Source organism: Mytilus edulis, chromosome 12 (assembly GCF_963676685.1).
Source record: "Mytilus edulis chromosome 12, xbMytEdul2.2, whole genome shotgun sequence".
In the NCBI taxonomy this organism is placed as follows: Eukaryota; Metazoa; Mollusca; class Bivalvia; order Mytilida; family Mytilidae; genus Mytilus; species Mytilus edulis.
In genome coordinates, this window is record NC_092355.1 from 55243801 (window position 1) to 55267558 (window position 23758).

The 23758-nt window shown below is 32.7% G+C and overlaps 1 protein-coding gene across 1 annotated transcript in view; it reads right to left on the reverse strand.

Annotated features, from left to right (window-relative positions):
- The window catches only part of LOC139497714 (uncharacterized), a 33128-nt gene extending 19046 nt beyond the window's left edge, over positions 1-14082 (reverse strand). Inside the window, exons 1-2 of the mRNA XM_071285950.1 lie at positions 13036-14082; positions 7344-7424 (exon numbers count right to left, since the gene is read on the reverse strand). Coding sequence (XP_071142051.1) covers positions 7344-7424; positions 13036-14082 — 1128 coding nt within the window. The remainder of the gene's footprint in view (positions 1-7343; positions 7425-13035) is intronic.
- Positions 14083-23758: the final 9676 nt, after the last annotated feature.

Here is a 23758-nt window from a genome sequence, read left to right on the forward strand (position 1 = left end):
GTGGTAAAATTAGAAAATGTTAGTATTGTCGCCTATGGCAGAATAAATAGTACCGTTTTCCCTTTAACATTACTTTTGGCAGACTTTTTCTATTCCATGTCATTTAAATGTTTGCTCCCAATTCAGTGTAAGGCAAGCGCTTTTAAGATCGTGATTTGAAATAAGTTAAGCCAGGAACAAACTTGGCGGATACGATTGAAATGCAAGTAAAATTATTTGGGCGGCAAGTTTTTCAGTGGGTCGGGCGGCAATGCCAAACAAATGAAATTTTATTTTAGGCCTAGGTACTTTTAAACTGATGTTCATTTGTACTCAGTTGTCCAATTCCATCATATGAGGTATCAAATTAATCAGAATACTTTGTACTTGCTGTACCTGTTGTCTTATTGTGACATATGGTGACATACAGGTGACATACAGGTGAGAAACAGGTAAATTTACAGGTAAATCAGGTAATTTTGATAAACTTGTGTTTCTTGAAATCAGTTTTATTTTTGTTTGAATTTATATTTATTTAATAGTAAATGATACATAAAGAAATAAATGTTATATCTCAATTGACAAAGTTTTTGTACTTTGTTAGCACAGGTAAAGGTGTCAACTTCCATGTATATGATTTTTGAATTGCATTAAAATAAGTTAAATTGACGATAGAAAAGAAGACTTCTTTAGAATAAAAACATCGAAATTAGTTCAGGGCATATGATGAAGTGTCAAAACTTCTTACTCGGCCCACACCTTCCCTAAATTCACGTCGCACATATCATTTTCTTCCAATCTATTTCAATAAACATAAAATATAATCATTCAATTTAAGCATGCAAGTATGTCTTAACTCTTTCATGTTTTTGATAGCACATTTTTCTTTAAAAAGATGAAAATCTTTTTTACATTCCGGATGAAAGAAAAAGACGCAAAAATCATAGCATTAGCTTACATTGTCAGATTAGTTAAAATGTTAAGTTTGAATTTACATGAATTGTCTGTATAGTTTGCATTTCAACAGCAAGAAATATTTCATATTATCCCTTGTCAATCTAAACAGGGGCCTTGGTGGCTGAGTTGTCTTAGTAGTCACTACTGTAATCACTAGCCAGTCAACACTGAGGTTGTGAGTTCAAACCCTGCTCGTTTGGGTGCACTCGACTCCTATCTTACATGTAATTTACTAGGATTGTCAGTTTTCCTATCGAAGGTCAGTGGTTTTCTCTGGATTCCTCCACCAATAAAAACTGTCCACCACGAAATAGCCTAAATGCGGTGCTTAAAAATGGCGTTAAAACACCCAAAATAAAATTTTTAAAAATCAATCTAAACACTTTTGTTAAAGAAAGTTGCTCGATTTGACGAAATTTATAATATTTTGAAATTAGTTTTTTTTTTTAAAGTAAAACAAGTAATAATTAATCTATCTTGCATCCCCATGTACATTACGCAATACTTACTGTTAGTCATACAAATATTTCTATGCTATAAAATAGTAGCTTGTTACCTTGGTGGATTGAACCTTAGTTTGGATTTCACTGGAGCTTTCCGTGTACAGATTAGACATTGGAACATTTTCAGAAATCTGTGTCTGTGACAACTAAGATAATTTACAAAATTAAAGAACCTTAGTGAGCACGCTCACATACCCCACGTCCCCACATTGTCATTGAAGAAATTAAATAAGTATCAGGGGTGCGGAAATATTTGTTGTGAGCACTTGTCCCTGGGCAAGTAAAACTAAATATTTTACTTGTCCAGAAAATTTTTTACTTGCCCTGATGTTCCCAATAAATATTGAAGTATTTCTTGTTAGCTAACATATGATATTACTTAGCACTGTTGTGCATCACAAACAAATGAAATCCATTTGTTTAAATATGTGTAAAAAAAATAGGAAAGTAGGAAATGGGTGAACACCAATGGAACAGAAACCTAACAGCAAACCAACCAATGAAATGACATGTGAGGGACAATTTTGCAGCAGTTTTTGAATAAAAATTGTAGCCAGTAGGTACATATACTTAATTTGAGGACAGTGATTGAAGAAATGTGAACTAAATGATAGATAAACTATTGATTTTGTGGTGTTTTTCTCAACTGATACACTTGTTCTTTTCTTAATTATTTATTATTGTCTTGATGGACTTTAAAGCGTCCCTTCTATTCACCACTTTGACAACAAATAATGTTGACCTTTCATCTATAAATAAGACAAAAACTTTATTTTCCGAATTTCCATAGATAGCCAGGGGCAATCTGATATCCACGATGTCTGAAATTCTCGCTTCCGTTTTTTTTTAAATACTCGGTGTCCTCCATTTGAATTTAAGGTTTTCTACACGACTCATGACTCTTTTTGTCTTGCCTGCCCAGCTTTTTATTAAGAATTTATCAATCTGAATCTCGATACAAAATTTAAGGAAATGACACTTTCGGTAAATGATGGATAAAACCTAATCGACGATCCCGGGTCAATGGACAAAGCCAATGCAATGTTACGCGACTCGGGTTCGCATACTTATTTTTATTTATTTTGGTTATCGACCTATTTTCGGTATCAAGTAATATTGGTCCTGTAATATTTATTGTTTTGAACATTGATGTTTTCACATGCTGAACATTGGTTTCTTTTACATAAATTAAACATCTTTATACGTTTTGAAATTAATTTTATGTTTTTGTTGGATTTTGTATATTTTTTTACTTGTCCACGGGCAACCAAGACAAAAATAATTACTTGTCCGGTTGTTCAAATGTACGAGTCGGGCGAGTCGGGCATAGCATTTCCACACCCCTGAGTATAAGAAAAAATATTGAATAATAATTTCCTGTCAATATACATAGTATGTCCTTATTATCTACAAAATTTCATGAAATTCTGTTGTGTGTTTTCAGGAGTTGAGATGACAAACTGTTGCAGAAGTACATTGAAGCAAATAAGTTCAAAGGGGCATAACTCCTAAAAAAAAATTGAACTGTAATTTCCTGTTGATATGCACATCTACATAGTATGTCCTTATTATCTACAAAGTTTCCTGAAATTCTGTTGTGTGGTTTGAGAGGAGTTGTGATGACAAACTGTTGCAGTAGTACATTAAAGTAAATAAGTTCAAAGGGCATAACTCCTAGAAAAAAAATTGAATCGCAATTTCCCGTCGATATGCACAACTACATAGTATGTCCTTATTACCTGAAAAGGTTTTCGTGAAATTCTGTTGTGTGGTTTGAGAGGAGTTGCGATGACAAACTGTTGCAGTAATACATTAAAGTAAATAAGTTCAAAGGGGCGTAACTCCTAGAAAAACCAGATGCTCCGCAGGGCGTAGCTTTATACGACCGCAGAGGTTGAACCCTGAACGGTTGGGGCAAGTATGGACACAACATTCAAGCTGGATTCAGCTCTAAATTTGGATTGTGATTAAATAGTTGACACAGCATAGGTTTCTGACACAGAATGAATGTGTTCTAATGAACTTAAAATTTTTTGTTTTCTCTTAGAGCAATTCACTATGCTGTTGAATATTAATCCTCTCAAAAAAATGTTTGAAGAAATTTTCTTTTTTATTTATGAAATTTCAAATGAGAAAAATTGAACCCAATTTTTTTAATCACATCCCCCTTTCCCTTATTCCAAAACTAATCTCAATTAAAATTTCTAATGGAGTTTGCAACAATAACTACTCATTTAAATACATCATAAAATATTAAGATGTAAAAAAACTGCTTGTTATCACTGAATGGTAAAGATTATTTTAATTTATCAGTTGGTAGTAAAAAGTGAATATACATTGTATATTGTATATAACAAAGATTTAAGTTGATTCTGGACAAAGAAAGATAACCCCTATTTAAAAAAAAATCTTGCTATTGCACAATATTTTGCAATTAGATATTTCTTGCTTACTATTCTGGACAAAGAAAGATAACTCTAATTAAAAAAAAAATTGCTATTTCACAATATTGTGCAATTAGATATTTCTTGCCATTGCGCAATACTGTGCAATTGAAAAGACTTGCTATTGCACAATACTTAATATAATAATTTTAGATCCTGATTTGGACCAACTTGAAAACTGGGCCCATAATCAAAAATCTAAGTACATTTTTGGATTCAGCATATCAAAGAACCCCAAGATTTTAATTTTTGTTAAAATCAGACTAAGTTTAATTTTGGACCCTTTGGACTTTAGTGTAGACCAATTTGAAAACAGGACCAAAAATGAAGAATCTACATACACAGTTAGATTTGGTATATCAAAGAACCCCATTTATTCAATTTTTGATGAAATCAAACAAAGTTTAATTTTGGACCCCGATTTGGACCAACTTGAAAACTGGGCCAATAATCAAGAATCTAAGTACATTTTTAGATTCAGCATATCAAAGAACCTAACTGATTCATTTTTTGTCAAAATCAAACTAAGTTTAATTTTGGACCCTTTGGACCTTAATGTAGACCAATTTGAAAGCGGCACCAAAAGTTAAGAATCTACATACACAGTCATGACAGTTAGATTCGGCATATCAAAGAACCCCAATTATTCAATTTTGATGAAATCAAACAAAGTTTAATTTTGGACCCTTTGGGCCCCTTATTCTGTTGGGACCAAAACTCCCAAAATCAATACCAACCTTCCTTTTATGGTCATAAACCTTGTGTTTAAATTTCATAGATTTCTATTTACTTATACTAACGTTATGGTGCGAAAACCAAGAAAAATGCTTATTTGGGTCCCTTTTTGGCCCCTAATTCCTAAACTGTTGGGACCTAAACTCCCAAAATCAATACCAACCTTCCTTTTGTAGTCATTAACATTGTGTTTAAATTTCATTGATTTCTATTTACTTAAACTAAAGTTATTGTGCGAAAACCAAGAATAATGCTTATTTGGGCCCTTTTTTGGCCCCTTATTCCTAAACTGTTGAAACCAAAACTCCCAAAATCAATCCCAACCGTTCTTTTGTGGTCATAAACCTTGTGTCAAAATTTCATAGATTTCTATTAACTTAAACTAAAGTTATAGTGCGAAAACCAAGAAAATGCTTATTTGGGCCCTTTTTGGCCCCTAATTCCTAAAATGTTGGGACCAAAACGCCCAAAATCAATACCAACCTTCCTTTTGTGGTCATAAACCTTGTGTTAAAATTTCATAGATTTCCATTCACTTTTACTAAAGTTAGAGTGCGAAAACTAAAAGTATTCGGACGACGACGACGACGACGACGCCAACGTGATAGCAATATACGACGAAAAATTTTTCAAATTTTGCGGTCGTATAAAAATTGAACCCAATTTTTTTAATCACATCCCCCTTTCCCTTATTCCAAAACTAATCTCAATTAAAATTTCTAATGGAGTTTGCAACAATAACTACTGATTTAAATACATCATAAAATATTAAGATGTAAAAAAACTGCTTGTTATCACTGAATGGTAATGATTATTTTAATTTATCAGTTGGTAGTAAAAAGTGAATATACATTGTATATTGTATATAACAAAGATTTAAGTTGATTCTGGACAAAGAAAGATAACTCCAATTAAAAAAAAATCTTGCTATTGCACAATATTTTGCAATTAGATATTTCTTGCTTACTATTCTGGACAAAGAAAGATAACTCTAATTAAAAAAAAATTTGCTATTTCACAATATTCTGCAATTAGATATTTCTTGCCATTGCGCAATACTGTGCAATTGAAAAGACTTGCTATTGCACAATATACTTAATATAATAATTTTAGATCCTGATTTGGACCAACTTGAAAACTGGGCCCATAATCAAAAATCTAAGTACATTTTTGGATTCAGCATATCAAAGAACCCCAAGATTTCAATTTTTGTTAAAATCAGACTAAGTTTAATTTTGGACACTTTGGACTTTAGTGTAGACCAATTTGAAAACAGGACCAAAAATGAAGAATCTACATACACAGTTAGATTTGGTATATCAAAGAACCCCATTTATTCAATTTTTGATGAAATCAAACAAAGTTTAATTTTGGACCCCGATTTGGACCAACTTGAAAACTGGGTCAATAATCAAGAATCTAAGTACATTTTTAGATTCAGCATATCAAAGAACCTAACTGATTCATTTTTTGTCAAAATCTAAACTGTTGAAACCAAAACTCCCAAAATCAATCCCAACCGTTCTTTTGTGGTCATAAACCTTGTGTCAAAATTTCATAGATTTCTATTAACTTAAACTAAAGTTATAGTGCGAAAACCAAGAAAATGCTTATTTGGGCCCTTTTTGGCTCCTAATTCCTAAAATGTTGGGACCAAAACTCCCAAAATCAATACCAGCCTTCCTTTTGTGGTCATAAACCTTGTGTTAAAATTTCATAGATTTCCAATCACTTTTACTAAAGTTAGAGTGCGAAAACTAAAAGTATTCGGACGACGACGACGACGCCAATGTGATAGCAATATACGACGAAAAATTTTTCAAATTTTGCGGTCGTATAAAAATTGAATCGCAATTTCCCGTCGATATGCACAACTACATAGTTTGTCCTTATTATCTTAAAAGGTTTCGTGAAATTCTGTTGTGTGGTTTGAGAGGAGTTGCGATGACAAGAAACAGGACTGACGGACGGACGGATGGACTGACGGACGGACGGGTCAAAAACATTATACCCTCCGCAACTTCGTTTTCAATTTGTTAGCGGGCATGACATAAAACAGTGAATCAAAGAATTCAACTTTATTCATAACTAACATAGGACAATGCTGTGGATAAAAAAATACTCCATTCCAGGACCTTTTGTTACCCAAATAATTAATATTACCAATAATTGATAAGTTCCAGTTCGACGGGTTCAAACAGAAATATTTGAAAGCAGAGAAAACTATGTATCTTATAATCGGCATGACTTTATCAGATAAAAAATAATACTAAAATAAGGCTTGCGCATAGTTATATACTTTAATTCAGTCACAGACCCGCGATATCACGGGTGTGTTCTAGTATATATATAAGTATTCAGTATCATATTTGACTAGGTATCGCATGCACAGTATAGCAAGTTTTATGGAAATATAATAATGATAATTGGCACTTTTTGAGAAAAAAACATAACTTGAGTGCCCGAGAAAAACCAAGGAACACTTTCATCAGATAGGTTGATGAAAGGACTGAAAGAAGTTAACCAGTGTACCATATAATTTCAAATTTTCTATGTTTTTATCTGAAATTGTTTAGAATCTAAGTTTATATCAAGCTAGCTTTATCCAATTTTCACTTTTTATGAAACATAATACATCTGGAATAAAACTTTAAATACATTTATAATGTTATGGTAATCATCTGTCTAGTCTACCATTGACAAAATGATAACTTTAGCTTGTTACCTTAGAGGATGTAGTTTGGACTTGACTGATGCTTTCTGTGTTAGGATTCCATTCTGGATAAATTTCACAACTCTGGGACAGCTAAAATAATTTAAAAAAGAAATTTTATTTTTAATATTGAGACTGAAAATGGGTGTGTGTCAAAGGGACAACAACCCAACCAAAGAGCAGAAAACAGCCCAAGGTTGTCAATGGTTCTTCAATACAGTCAGAAAATCCGGCACCTGAGGTGGGCTTTAGCTGGCCCCTAAAACAAATGAGTACTAGTTCAGTGAAAATGGACATCATACTTAACTCTGAAACATATTAATGAACTAAATATTAAAAAAAACGTACAAGACTAACTCAGGCAAAAGGCTCCTGACTTGGGACAGGGACAAAAAGCGGCAGGGTTAAACTTCATGAATTTCTTTTACTGCTTAAACTGTACCACTTTTACTATGAAGTTTTGAAAAAAATCTTATCCTAGAATTGAAAGTTCATATGCACCACAATTTTTTTCAAAGGTCAAAATATAGGGCTGTGCGGCATATTTTCAACGTTTATATGCCCTGAACTTCTCAGAGTTTAAACTAACACTAATTTTCTTAACTACCCCCACCTCAACAGTCACTTATTTAAAGTCATATGAAACGAGTGAGTGGTGAAAAATAATGTTTATCCAATTCTTGAACCAATGCTTGTATATGTCGTGTACAAGTTGCGATTTTGTACAGGTTATAACATGTACAAAAATATTGTACATGTTATAACTTGTATAATGCAAAAATACAATTTATAACATAAACTTAGTCCTCTGTGCACGAATTTCTCATTTTTTACACAAATATATCGTTTAATCGTCAATTTTTTTTCTCTCTGTCTGTTATGATTTAACAAATATGGCTGCTCATTAAATGCCGAGTTTTGAGTCTGAGGATTACCGATTGTCACCTTATAGTAAACAAATAACAAAAAGCATGGGTATTGAGCACGTGTTTAACATGTACAATCAGATAATTGATTATTTTAATGAGAGATCAATGCACATTGCAATCACCGGATTTTTACGAGGAGAGTTGTAACGCTCAGGTCACTATGCATACGGAAAATATGTTGGCGAATTGCTTACTGGATATAAAAACCAATTATTCAATTTTTGATGAAATCAAACAAAGTTTAAATTTGGACCCCCATTTGGACCAACTTGAAAACTGGGCCTATAATCAAAAATCTAAGTACATTTTTAGATTCAGCATATCAAAGAACCCAAAGGATTCAATTTTTGTTAAAATCAGACTAAGGCCACGGTTTTTTAATTTGTTGGTTTACGGATTTTTCCAATAAAAAAGTCGGGTCGGTCGGTCGGAAAAAAAAAGAAAAAAAATATCTTTGAAAACAGAAAAAATATGCAAAATAAATATATATTTCACCTTACTAACTAAATGTTTGTCTTATATGCTGTTTTTGTCATCATTTCTTAACATTAAGTTCGATGAAATATTATTGATCAGTGATCATGAACATCGCATGACATCGTTTAATAATTTCCTGTAAAAAAAGGGGGGGTGCACGGACAAAGTCAAAGACGAAATTAAATCGTCATTTCACAAACAAGAAAAACAGATTCACGTAGCTCTCAATCAATTCCAGAAAAATTGGTGAATAATGATCTTCAAGCACAAAAACTGATATAGAAAAAAAAATGTAAAAACGTCGTACAAAAATAAGTTTCAACACACGTGTCGAAAAACGTAATAGACTCGTCCACTGGAAAAACGACAAAATCGGGTTAATCAGTTGTCATGCAATCCGGTTTTTATCCCAATGATCAATATTTTTTGTTTTCTATGAAACAAGAAAATTTCAAATGATTTGTTAATATTCAGTACTTTAATTGATGTATTCCACCTGTCCACATTTGGACAAGTCTATTTCTCTGAAATGATGCATCTTACGGACTGATGACAAATAAGGGAAACGAACTTATTTTGTAATTGGTTTTAAACACAGGTTTCGTTCCGCAAAATTATTTGCGCAAAAGACATTTCAAGGTCAGTTATAATTGATTTGTCTATTTTTAGAAACGTAAATTGGAAGATTTATTTTTCACAACAGAAAGTGTTATCAACTTAAGTCTTTGTTAATTATTAATGCATTTCATTTCATAAAAAGAGTAAATTTTAATTATTTTTCAGGGATAATGCTATTATAAGGGTCGGCGGGAATAAAAAGCATGAAAAGTCAATTTTATTTTTATTCTGAAAAACGGCAAAATCGGGTCGGCGGATCCGTAAACCAACAAATAAAAAAACCGTGGCCTAAGTTTAATTTTGGACCCTTTGGACCTTAATGTAAACCAATTTGAAAACGGGACCAAAAATTAAGAATCTACATAGACAGTTAGATTCGCCATATCAAAGAACCCCAATTATTCAATTTTTGATGAAATCAAACAAAGTTTAATTTTGGACCCTTTTGGCCCCTTATTCCTAAACTGTTGGGACTAAAACTCCCAAAATCTCAAATTAAATTTCATAGATTTCTATTTACTTATACTAAAGTTATGGTGCGAAAACCAAGAAAAATGCTTATTTGGGCCCTAATTCCTAAACTGTTGGGATCTCAACTCCCAAAATCAATCCCAACCTTCCTTTTGTGTTCATAAACCTTGTGTATTAATTTCATTGATTTCTATTTACTTATACCATTGTATACTAAAGTTATTGTTCGAAAACCAAGAATAATACTTATTTGGGCCCTGTTTTGGCCCCTAATTCCTAAACAGTTGGAAACAAACCTCCCAAAATCAATCCCAACCTTCCTTTTGTGGTCCTAAACCTTGTGTTTAAATTTCATAGATTTCTATATACTTATACTAAGGCCTTAAAAAAACGATGTTGTGTTTCCGGTCACCCGACCGACCGTCCTTCAGACCCCCCGACTCAAAAGTTTTTAAAGCTGATGTGGGAAAAAAAAATAATTTGTATACCTACCGACCGTTTTTTCTGAAAGAAAATAAAAAAATTTAAGTCCCTCGATCTTTTTATTGCCCCAAAAGAAAAGAACGCTAATTTTAAACTCGAGGCTTATTTTTTGAATGTACTGGAAAGTGGAATCTTCTTGGCTAATTATATATGCGGGAGCATCCGCAGTAGTTATTTTCGTTTGTCAGTGTTTGAACATGGCAACACAACGCGTCCTATTCAATGTTCAACGCGGAAAGTGTGACCATTTCGCGGAGAAAAAAATATTTCTAAATTTTACAGAAAGTAACACCTTTTTTGATATTAGCAGTGAAATTCATCCAATGTCTAACATCGATGAAAAAAAAATACACAACACAAATTTTGTGCTCGGCCACCGGCAAAAATGACTGGACCGAGATTGATGACAATAACACAACTGTTGAAACAATGCAATCTTTTGGAATTAAATTTATCAAATTTTCATGCCAGACCCTTCTTCAAAATGAACCTGATATTAATCCATCTGAAACTGGTAAGCCAATCAACGCTTTAGACATTCTGATGAAAAGCCACAGATGCTTTGCCAAAAGAAAGTGTCCTGCCAGGTACAGTGTATATAATATATTTGTCTATCTGTAGGTTTGGGATGATGTTTGGTTCATGTTCCTATAAATGAATCTGCCTCACATCTTCTCAATTTCTTTCTCTGACAATCCCAAACTTTTGGTCCTGAAATAGGGGGATTGGGTTTAAAAAGCTAATTTCCTAGGGGAAGTGCTGCCCAATTTTTTTTTAGGTTTGGACTTAGTTTTTTTCAGGGGTATTTTAAAAGGGGGTAAACTATTAAAGGCTGATAAAAACTCAAAATTGTCAAATGGTCTTAAGCAATGAACAAAGTGTCCATGCCTTTAAACAAAACCGAGACAACAATGAAGCTAAATATTATAAAAAAAAAAAAAAATCCCTACCTACCGTCCCTTTAAAATTTTAAGGGGGTGATCGGAAACACAACATTATTTTTTTTAGGCCTAAAGTTAGAGTGCGAAAACCAAATGTCTTCGGAGGACGATGACCAGGGGTCGAAATTAGCGCTGGTCCAGTGGTCCGGGACCAGTCGAATGTGCGTCAGACCAGTAGATTTTGTCAGCTGGTGGTCCGGCTGACCAGTAGAAATTTGTCGATAAAAATCACAAAACCCTTTGAAGGAGTTAAACCGCCGGACAAAAAAATTAAAAGATGTGAAAATCAAAAGGAAGATCGAAATAAAGTACATGTATATGAAATTGACAAAAGGAAACGCAGATACCAAAAATCATGGGAAAAAGATCGCAAATGGTTGAATTATATAGAAGATCGGAATTTAATGAACTGTACAACATGTGAAAAAAGGACCAGTAGATTTGGAGCCTGACCAGTAGAGTTGTTAGTCCACTAGTATGGCTTGCCAGTACACAAAAAAGCTTAAATTCGACCCCTGACGATGACGACGATGACAACGCCAACGTCATACCAATATACGACCAAAAAATTTTCAATTTTTGCGGTCGTATAAAAAATAAGAAAAATGCTTATTTGGGACCTTTTTTTGGCCCCTAATTCCTAAACTGTTGGGACCAAAACTCCCAAAATTTATCCCAACCTTCCTTTTGTGGTCATAAACCTGATGTTAAAATTTTCATAGATTTCTGTTTACTTATACTAAAGTTACTGTGGGAAAACAAAGAAAAATGCTTAGTTGGGCGGGCCCCTTATTCCTAAACTGTTGCGACCAAACTCCTAAAATCAATCCCAATCTTCTTTTTATGGACATAAACCTTGTGTTTAAATTTCAAATATTTCTATTTAGTACTTATAAATACTAAAGTTATCATGGTTATAGTGCGAAAATCAAATGTCTTTGGACGACTACAACGATGGAAATTAAGAATATGTTTTGATTTGAGATGGACATTTACAAATGAAACTATTTCAATATCAAAGGTCATCTTCCATGGTACAAAAATCATTGTAATAATGTGCTGCACTAATACTTATGTTCCAATTATCAAAAATCTATGTCAAAGGATATACAAAGTAATTTTCCAGACGCAAAAAAACGAAAGAAAAGAAAGAAAATCCAGCATTTCATTTTTTAGGACACGGGCTCAGGTCTGACAAATGAAAATAATAATGATATGCTACACATCATCTGATTGAAAACAGCTTTAATGCTAACATATGTGTCAAATGATAGCAATTTATGACTCAGACAAAGTTGTAGATAACGAAGAGCCAGAAAATAGAACAGAACTACTAAAAGGCAACAGGTGGTACAGCTGATACTAAGATGGTCTGATTGATAGTTCCTGTTAAAAGAGGGGTCACAGTAAAGGGAGGATATTTACACAAAAGAACGCAAAATAAAATTTTCATTTAACAATGAACGAACAATTAAAAATGTCTTGCACATTGATCTTTTTACCGATTTAACAAAACACGGTGAATAACAAACCTTTTTCACGGCTTCACATGAAATAAAAAAGGCAAAACACATTGCACGAAAATAACCCTTTACCACCCTCTTAAAGTGTTTTTCACATTTGTTAGAAACTAACTATTTAGATGAAAAAGCATCCTACAGTATCATTATGGCATGCCTACAGGAGGCTTGATATCAAATTTCAGGAAGAGTGCACAGAGGTTAACAAACATACTCTTCTCCTTCTATCAAAGTTTCTATGAAATAGATAAAATAATGCACTTACTTTTTGCAGATCTTGCCATTCACCAATGTATATATGGGTGCATGTACATGTTTCACAGTAATATTCTGTAATCTGCTCTTCACTAAAGTCATTTGATCCTGTTACAGACTCTGGTTTTGTATGGCCACATTCCCATTTTTTCCAAAAGTTCACATTGGACATCTTAAATCTTGTGCTTATTATCTTCACAATTTCCTCTGACACAAATTCGTCAATGTATTTGTACAAACCTCCTTCAAATCCTTTACCAAACTGCCAAACCTGAATTTGGATCCAATTCGGACCTTTCATAATCAGTAACTTTCTTAATTTTGTTGTTTTCTGTAACTCAAAGACAGCAGATCCTCTGAAAAGGGCAACTTGTCTTTTCTGTTCTTTTGTAACAACTTCAGCCACTTCATATTTCCTGCACAGTGAAGCTATTAAATGATTTATCAAATGAGGTGGTAGAAACCTAAACTGATAACATAACCAGGTAGACTTAGTACAGGTGGTTTCTGTCACATTAAACATTTCGTATATGTCATACTTAGGTTCTGCTTTAATCATACAAGGTACATAACAGGGGGTTTCATTAGCAGCAACTCCATCTGATATGTTTGGACGTATGATGATATCAAATTTCTCCATAACATTCAGGATATGCTCCTTGTGTTTGTACAAAATGTTTTGTTCTTTTTTGAACATTTCCTCTATAACTTCCCTGTGTAATTTTCCTTTAAGGTGAAATTCCTCCCATTTTTTTTTATTTCTAATACTAAAAGCCCGAAATTTGTTTGCTGTAACAATACATCTAAGAGCGTCAGACAACCACTGTGTATCTAAAACAATATAATCTGGAAGATCCTTAAAATAAACTAAAGCTCTAATTTCATGATGAAATGTCAAATACAACATTAGTTCCTCATCATTCAAGGGATTTGGTATTCTTGTAGAGATGTGCTTAAGTTCCTGATAGGAAATGATTGGTAACTCCTTCTTCTTTTCTTGAAGATGTTTCTCCAACTGAATAAATTTTAAAGGATAATCTGTATTCCATGTTCTCATTGTTCTGGCTAAGTTTAAAATTTCTTGTCGTATTTGCTGGAAAACACTGTGATCATCTTCTTTATTGGAAATGAAGTATTCTTGCCTTATATGTCCTAGTTCATCTTCTGATATATTCTCTGTATACTTAAAAAGGCTTTCTCTGCATGCATTCTCAATCTACAAAATGAAATATTTGTTTTCACTTCAATATGAAATATCTAAACAAAGTATTATGATAAATAAATTGCTGTTTCATTTTTATATTGACATCTTCAAATGATTCATGTGAAATATTCAAATTTTATATTTTTAATAACACATTGCTATACGACAAGAAGACAAATTGGCTGATTTGAGTAAGAATGTGGACAGCATGTTAAGCAATTAAAATAAAAGATACAGTCATGTCCCCAACATTGCTCATATTTTATCTATCCAAGAAACAAATTTTTTGTTCTTTAAAACAAATATAAACATCTTAGAGAAATAAAGGTTTCAGAGAAAGTTAAATGCAATGCAAATTCTGTTATACTTAATTTTCATTACCCCCGAACGTGTCCCATAATTGTAATTCACCAAAACATGTCCACTTTAAAATGTAAAACGGAATGTAGGATCGCTATCAGTGTTCTTCCCAGAAATTTTGGATAGCATCACATTTTGCGTAAAAAAAAATAACTATTTTTTTTTAATGTCATTTGTCGCGTCGCGTTGATGCTCTATTTCCTTTATATGTTTTAGTTTATATTGTTCAAATCATAACTGAGAATACAATTAAACTATAACAACAAAATCAGTTGTTTCAGTTTATGTTTTCTTTATTCATTAATAGTTACAGAATTATTTTTTTCCTCTTGTGCCAAATAAAAATAAATATGTGCTTTCAGTTACCCAACAATAAGTCAAATGAATGAATGGTTCATTATAGTGCAACCTGTATATATACAAAACTAAATATCTATTACACAAAATTAACTATTTTTTTATATTATATTAAGTAATCAGTGTTCTCCCCAGGCCGATATGACGCTGCGGTGCCGCAGCGCCTTCATAATATTTTCAAAGATCCCACAGCGTCTTAATTGTCCGCTGTCCCTTAATACTTGATCCCGTATCGTGTTAATTTTCACATTTTCATTATAAATGTTGGTTAAAATTGTCAAGTTGCTGATCATCGCTGAGAGGTCGGTCAGTGTTACGCAATAACTGATAATTAGTTTTACCTGAGCCACGCTTATCTCAGCCTTATCAGACTATGTTATGTAATAGCGTAAATGATCATCAAGAAGATAGATATTTTTAGGAAAAATTAAAAAAAACTTCAGTGCAGAAATTGAAGAAATAGATCGCAAATACATTGTATTTGCGCATTGTGTGTGTGATCACTTGACCATTTAAATAGCGATTTTTTTCATTGGTCGAGAAGAAGAATCTATTTTAACACGACCAATGAACGTGATGAATACACGTGATAAATTTGAATACACATTGCTAAAGATATTTACGATGAAAATTATGAATGAGAGTATTTGTTGAAAAAAATAAAATAAACTTTGATTAAAGATAAAGAGAAATGATTTATTTTAATAGAAAGTGAAAAAATGTTACTTGCAAGGTAAATTGTCTCAAAATGTCGTGTTTTTAGAAATAAAATGATCATTGAACATCGATCGTAAAATTCCGTGCGTCTGGAAATATGTGACAATCAACACACACGGGTACGGAATTGCTGCAGCTTCTATGTAATGTCACTAGTTGATAATTTCAATGGTCTTAACTTTAACAAACTTGCAAAGTTTCGTATATATCTACCTGCCAGAGATAGGTTTTAACAATAAAACACACGGAAGCGTAATGTAAAACTACGGAAACTGGTCAGCTGTTTTGTTTTAAAAAGTTGTATACCAAATATGATCAAATATCTTAACCATATTCGATTTTATTAATTCTGAATGAACATGTTCTCTGCAAATGACAAAAGGGTGACTTCTAAGCAAAAGGCAGATGATGGAAGTAGAAGTTTTTTTTCAGCCTAATGAAAAGGAGAATACACCTTCCTCTACACTGTCAGTATAAGCAGATGTCATTGCTTCTCCTAATCCCAACCTAGCTAAAGTTTTAGCAAGTGATAACAGCAAGCACCATGTTTCTGGTTTCAATGACAAGTGGCTGACTGAGTTTTCATGGCTTACAAATGTAAAAGGGGGTATAAGCAAAAGTTATTGTGAGAGGGGGTTTTCAACCCTAAAGAGGATAAAGACAAAATTGAGGAACAGACTGTCCAACAAAATAACACTATCTTGAAACATTATCCCTAGAAGGAGCAGAGAGTATAGAGATGAATATTTATATTTTGACTTATAAATAACTTTTGTTTAATTTCATATATATATATATATATATATATATATATTCTTGTAATTCATTATTAATTACTCTGCATTATCAAACACATAACACAAAGCATTATAATTCATATTGCATGTCATGATTGATGACTGATTGCTTCAGGTCACAAAAGTTCACTCTAAAAAAAGAGTTACACGCCCTTGAATTTTGCGCCTTAAAAAAATCCTGGGGAGAACACTGAGTAAAGATTAAGTAGCAAAAGTAGCAAAAAAAATATCAATTTAAAAACTTTGTTTTATCATGTTTATGAAATTCATTGTTTCATGGCACTCAATGAATTAGTCCCTGTTGTTTCTTATCTTTACATCAAAATGATATGTATTTTTAACAAAGTTATCTAACAAATAGTCCATTAATGCGTAGTTTTCTCTATTGGTATATTTTTCTGTCTACTGTCCGTCTGTTGTCATTATCGTGAAAATGCGGATTTTTGTCATATCTGGTCCGGTTCCGATCCGTAGTTTACACAAAAATGTGCAATGGCGGCCGTAGAAAAATTTACGAAAATGAGTCCGAGAATAAACATTGTTTGACAAGAGATTGTGAATGAATAAGACGCTTTTAATGCATTAAATGCATTAAACATAAGTTAAACTTAAGCCAATTATGATCAGTTTTTAAAGAAGTATAAAACTTATTTTAGCTCAAAACCAAAATTCTCGCTCTCGCATTACCGGAAGAGAAAGAAAGTATTTTTTGGAGAGTTGCACAAATAAATGACCTTTTAAAAAAAAATCGTTTTAATCTTTGAAATTTCGTAATACAAAACATAGATTTCGAATTGTTTTTGTGATTGCATTTTTCCATGTCAAAATTGGTGATTGCAGACACGTGGTATTAGTCATGTCACGAGTGTCAGCTTGGGATATTTGCATCCAAACAGTTATCACCCTGAGGGCAATTAACACCTGGCTATTTAATCTCTTAATTGCCTTTAGTGTCCGACTTAAAGGGATTACAATTAAAGGTGATATTATTTTTATGATCATAATCGATAATAGATGAAAGTTCAAAATTGAGGACAAGTAAAATAGCAGCTTCAAAATAATTATAGCGTCTCGGGAATAATTATAGCGTCGTGGGAATTATTATAGCATCATGGTGAAAAAATATAGCGTCGCGGTACCGCGACGCTAAAACGGCCTGGGGAGAACACTGCGCTATGTCTCCCTTTTCGACTAAAGTGGAAGGCACAACAAAAACTACCGGCAGCAACAGGGTTAAACTTTAAATTTTGATATTTCAAAAGTGCACATTTTATGTTGATTTATTGTTACTATTTTTGTTTTTTTATTAACCGGTTTTATTCAAAATCTGTTGTATATAGTACAACATTACTAAAATAGAATAAAAAGAACTAAAATGACATACAAAACACAAATAAACAAAAATATAATACAATAAACAAAATATTTCAATGGACAACAAGACACAAATTGTAAGGTAACCCAGTTAACAGTTCATATATCACATGTATATACTCTCATGTTTAAATATATGATAAAGCGTATAAAACATGGCAAAATCCGTATCACATGCTGTATCATCCCGAGATACCAATACAATGTATTAGCCCATACTGGCCAACTTTCCCGATTTAGGCGTGAATTACACGATTTTGACCCTGGGTCACGATTGCACGATCGTGATCGTGAAAAACCCTCTAAAACACGATTTTGTGAAAATCTACACGAAAAATATAATGGTTCCCGATTTTGAACTGTCCAAGGAAGACATTCGTGTTCAGCCAATCAAATTCTATGTTTCTTATGATCAAATTAATCAGCCAATCAAAAACATTTTCTCTCAAGATAATTCTAACATCCTGGATTTTGAACTTGTGTTGAATTCCTCTGATTTTTAAAATCATGAACATGTACATGGCAAATGGTTTTTCACCTGCACGGAGGTTCTTACACAGAATAAGAATAAAAGCATGGCTGATTGACAAAATTCAATGATGCAGTACTACCATAAAGATAATAAATATTGGGGTATTCACTAATTTATTGATATTACACTTGCAGCAGTGAAGTTGCTGTAACAAATGTTATTTATGTATTTAATTAAAATACCAAATCATTTAATGTACTATTCTTTATTTTTCACATGGACAAAACAAAAAAACCCACATGAGGAATCCCTTAAATGAGGGACTTGCCTTAGTCAAGGGGTCATTTTACTTAGAAGTGAAAAATAAAAATGAAAAATGTAGATTTTTTATTTAACTTAAATTACATGTAAAAATGGGAAATTCTGACATTATATTTAGAACTACTTTTCTAATTGTAGGGTCCAATTATTTTGAAAAATAAAGAAGATATACATGATATATTAGGCCAAGAACATACCAAAATTCTTGGACATGTGTTGACCATATTATACCATCATGAGATGTATAATTCTTTGGGAAAAGTTTCTTCATATAATATGAATATGTGCTCATTTTACTTAAAAAGTGGTTTATAATGTCCTTACATTGAGGGGATACCCCTAGGTGTTGTTCCCAACCTGATAAAGGTCTTTCCTTGTGCATTATTTTAAATTGGAAAAGTCAACAATTATTTAGTATCCTTACACATGAAATTAATTCCTGGTCTTGCAGCTACATGTTCATTTTTTCTACTGATATATAATAACTAGAATCATGCAAATAAACTTAAGAAAAAGGCATGTAAGCTCATCTTACAAATATGACACGTTTTCTAGACCACAAAACAGCACAAGCAAAATAGTCGTCGCAAAAAATTGTAACCTTTGAAATTGTTGTCATGCACTAAAACCCCCATGGGCACTTTCAAAACTTTGCAGGTATGTTAGCCTGAGGGATGATATTGGTCGAGGGTGATACATATTATTCTCTATATATTTCAGCCTCAGAAAAAATGTTAATCTTTAAAAGTTTGTGCAAGTTGTCTACCTGTTCTGAATCAGAGGTCACAGCATCTTTCCAAGTGCCAACAATAACTACTGGTGGATCAAGATCATCTGACAGTGTCTTGTTCTCATTTGATTTATTTCTGTCCTCTTTAAGTCTACCATAGCAATGTATTGAGTTCATCCACAAATGGAATAAATCTAAAATAACAGCATGAGAATTTTACATTAGTATTTAATTACCGTTAAAAGGCTTCTATAGTCCGCCGTTTTATTCTCCAAAATTGAACCTGCCAGAAGGGATGTGGACTATAGAGTACAATAAGCAAGAAAGAAGAGAAACAAAGGACAAGGTATGATAAGCTATTGCAACTGGCCCCCTATTTTTCCCAAAATTAAAATGAGTATAACCTGTTCATCATCACATTATTTTAAAAGCGCATTATCAAATCTCTCAAAAAATCAAAAGAACTGTCATGATAATGTGTGTTAAAATGATTAAATGCCTCGCTCTATTCCTCTTAATTCGTGAATTTAATCGAAATCGTGATTTTTGTTACCCTTCCAGCACAATTTTAACTATGAGCGGACGCGAGTACCACGACGATATTTGTGTGTGTTGCTTGTTTGACACATATGATTAACTGTTTTCAATATAATCGTGGTACTCGCGTCCGCTCATAGTTAAAAAATAACATTTCCTCCCAAAAACTATGCCTTTTTGACGGATGATAAAAGTATATAAACCAAGGACCGGATCGGACTATCATTTCCGAATCTGCATTCTTAAAGCTGAACCTACGGAACTGGAAACAAAATTAATTTTTACCGACGAAATGGGATAGGAGTAGTTTGTGTGTTTAGTGGTAAGTATTCATTCATGGTTTTATTTAAGAAAATGGTTAAATATTATGAACGGAGGATATATAAATCACTTTTTTCAAAGGTTTCAAGTAAAACGAGCATCCAAATAGTCTACCGGTATTTTTTTCTTGTGCATTCTTTTATCCCCCTTTCTAATTAAATGTCAAAGTTTGTGGGACAAGGACTATTTGTTATTCCTGTTAATTAACGTTCAAGCTATGTTTTATTAGAAATGAAGTTCCGAAACATGTACCCAACCGGCCGCCCTCCCCCTCAAACGACAATTGAAAAAAAAAAACACCACATATCGAAAAATTCAGATCATCTTCAGAGAAATACAGAATAAATTTATCTGAAGTTATTTGAGATTTATAGATTTAATCGAAGTTCATGTGCAGTTCTTTAGAAAACAAAGGGTGGAAATAGAAAAAAGACGACCGAGTTTAATGTAGCAGACGATTTTCAATGATTTAATTTGCCAATTCACGGTGAAAAGGATAGTACAGCAAAAAAAAATAATATTGGAATTTTCCTTCAAGAAAATTTGCAAATAAATAATATATAACATGCAAACACTAAAAATAAAACATTAAACAGGTATTTAAAAAGGACGTTTAATAACATGGAAATACACCAAATTTGTAAATACATCTTATTTCGTTCAATTAGGAATTGTGCGTTCGTGGCGTAATAGGTTAGCGGGTTACCTGGAATGCCCATGATACTGAGTTCGAGACTCGATAAAATGAATATTTTTGGAGATTTGTTTTGCAATATAAAATTCGAATACTTATACACACACCAAGTGCAATGCAGATAATGATTATTAATTTACTTTTTTTTTTGTTTTTTTATGTGTAGGGCCTACACATTTTGAATCTTAACAGCGGAATATATTTAGTACAAACATATGTTTCGAAATGTGTCTGCGTAGCGTGCGTGACATACTCGCAAGAATTAAAAAAAAAAAGTTATAAAGTTAAGCAGTTAGTCGAAATACTGTGTTAATTTGAATACGTAAAAATACTAAATGTCTTTTCCGAATTGACAAATTATCTGCGTTTTGAAAGAAAATAGCGGCCAGCGCATTTCGTTAAAAACTTTTTAACATTCTTTTATATATATATAGATTATATCCTTGGTTTTCCTGTTTGAATGGTTTAACACTATAGTCATTTTAAGGGTCTTTTATAGCTTGCTGATCGGTGGGAGCCAGGGCACTATGTTGAAGACCGTACTTTGACTGTAATATGGTTTTTCTTTTACAAATTGTGACTTGGATGGAGAGTTTTCCCATTTGAAATCATACCACATCCTCTTATATCTATTCAAAATCGGAAATCTCGGCGTCAGCGTATATTTATTAATTGATTAGTACAACCAGGAATATGTACCTTAGAATTACTCAGAGAATTTAAACTATCGATCCAAATCTTACAGACTTAAGATCGTGGTAGAAAAAATCTATTTCGGTGTATAGTGTTAAACATTGCCGGATCGATGTGATATTTTAATGAGTTACTTTTCCACTCTTTTTCAGTTATATTTAACAAATGCCACAGAGAATGACAGAATGGCATGACCTGTAAGAATATCACGTTTGAGCCAATGTCATAGCAGGTGAATACATACATAGCAATTATAAAACAATTGATGATTTAGAAAAAAGAGCTATGCAAAATATAAGAATACCAAATCGTACGTCGTTCGCCTATCTGTTCATTCATTAGAATCACAACGAAAGTCCGAAATCTAATTCACCAAATAAAATAGTATGTATCACAGTTGTCCTCAGCTGATCCTAATGCTAATCTATCTGATATTGGTATTTTGGAAATTATTTTTGGAGGATCAAAAAGGGGAAGGAGTCTTGGTTGGGGGGGGGGGGGGGGGTGTGTCAATGGAACCCTATCAGATATAAGTCTATGGATCTCTATGAAATTGTACCGAAAGGTTTCCATTACTAGAAAGTAAAACCCGATATTAATTTTAAGAGGTTCTGGCCTCGGACCATTTAGGGAAAATGGGCCAAAACTTTTAATACCTTTCCCATATTTTGAAAAAATTGTTAATTCTGAACAATTTCAATAGAGTTCAATTCCAAACAAAATCTTGAAATATATGAGTTTTTAATATGCTTAATATAACCCTTTTAATTTTGGGCTCTTTTCGAAAATTAATCTAAATTGAGGTCCAAAGCTAACTTTGTTTGATTTAAAAATAAAAAAAAAATAAAAATATTGAGATCACTTGATAAGCAGAATTTAACCGTCTATTTGAGTTTTGATGTTGGCACAGTTTTAAATTGTTTCATGTCCGGGACCAAAATTAAACTTTGTTTGATTGATACAAAAATGTAATATTTAGGGTTTTATGACAAGATACATGTAACTGGGTATATAGTTTAAAGAATTTAGACTACGTTATCAAATCAGCCCACATTAAGGTCCACAGTGTTCAAAATTTAACTTTGTCAGAATTTTACAAGAATTTTATGCTAAATCTAACCATGAATTTAGATTTTGACCATAACAACAGTCAAATGTCCAGTTTCATATTTTTAGTTGTTAAGCCCCATTCACACTGTGTCCCAAGATTATGCTGCGTCAAATAATATTAAATCATAATAAAACAAATAGAGCTATATGAATGTTGTTTAATACTTTAAAAACTGTTCATGGTGCGACCTCAGCTGCGGTCGTATCAAGGTGCGCTCTGTGGAACATTTTATTTATTACTGTGTAACATAATAAGCCCGGGCTAGTGCCTGGTAGCAAACCCTTTAAGACATTTTAACAAAAAATAAAACACTGTGTAGGATTATGGGTAATGTTATGGAGTGGAACATACTGTAAAGTCTTTTGATTTGACGGTTAAAATTATACAAGCATTAGCCTTTCAAAAAGGGCTAGTCGACTCTTAGCTGATGAAAATGGAAAGTGCTCTCGCTTTGTAGATTAATTCATTTACTAGAATAGCCACGTGCATCAATCAACAAATTTTACCACACATATATCGTTTAACGTTGTTGTTTACGAAACTCCAGAAGATTCGACTATTTATAGATAAAAGTTACCCGTGTACCAATATCACGAATATGCATGATTAATGACCAGGCAAAATCTAATGGCTAAAATAGAGAGGACAAATCCGATACTCTACGGGTTTGAAGGACATTTACTAGGTTTGGATTGTCCTAAATAAAGGCAACAGTAGTATACCGATGTTCAAACTCATAAATCCATGGACAAAAAACAAAATCGGGGTAACAAACTAAAACTGAGGGAAACGCATTAAATATCAGAGGAGAACAACTCCTAACCAATCAATAAACTTTGATTATTCACGTCTCGTAATATCTTCCAACCAGGTAGCAAGAAAAATTCACGCACTAACTGTCCATCGTTTAATTCTTAATATCGATTCCTAGGATTCGATAATAATTCATTAAAACTAAATAAAAAATATTGGAAACATAAAGTACGATGTACGATGTAGACTGGTAATTTGTAGTAGCAAAGAAGTACATGGTCAAATAATTTCT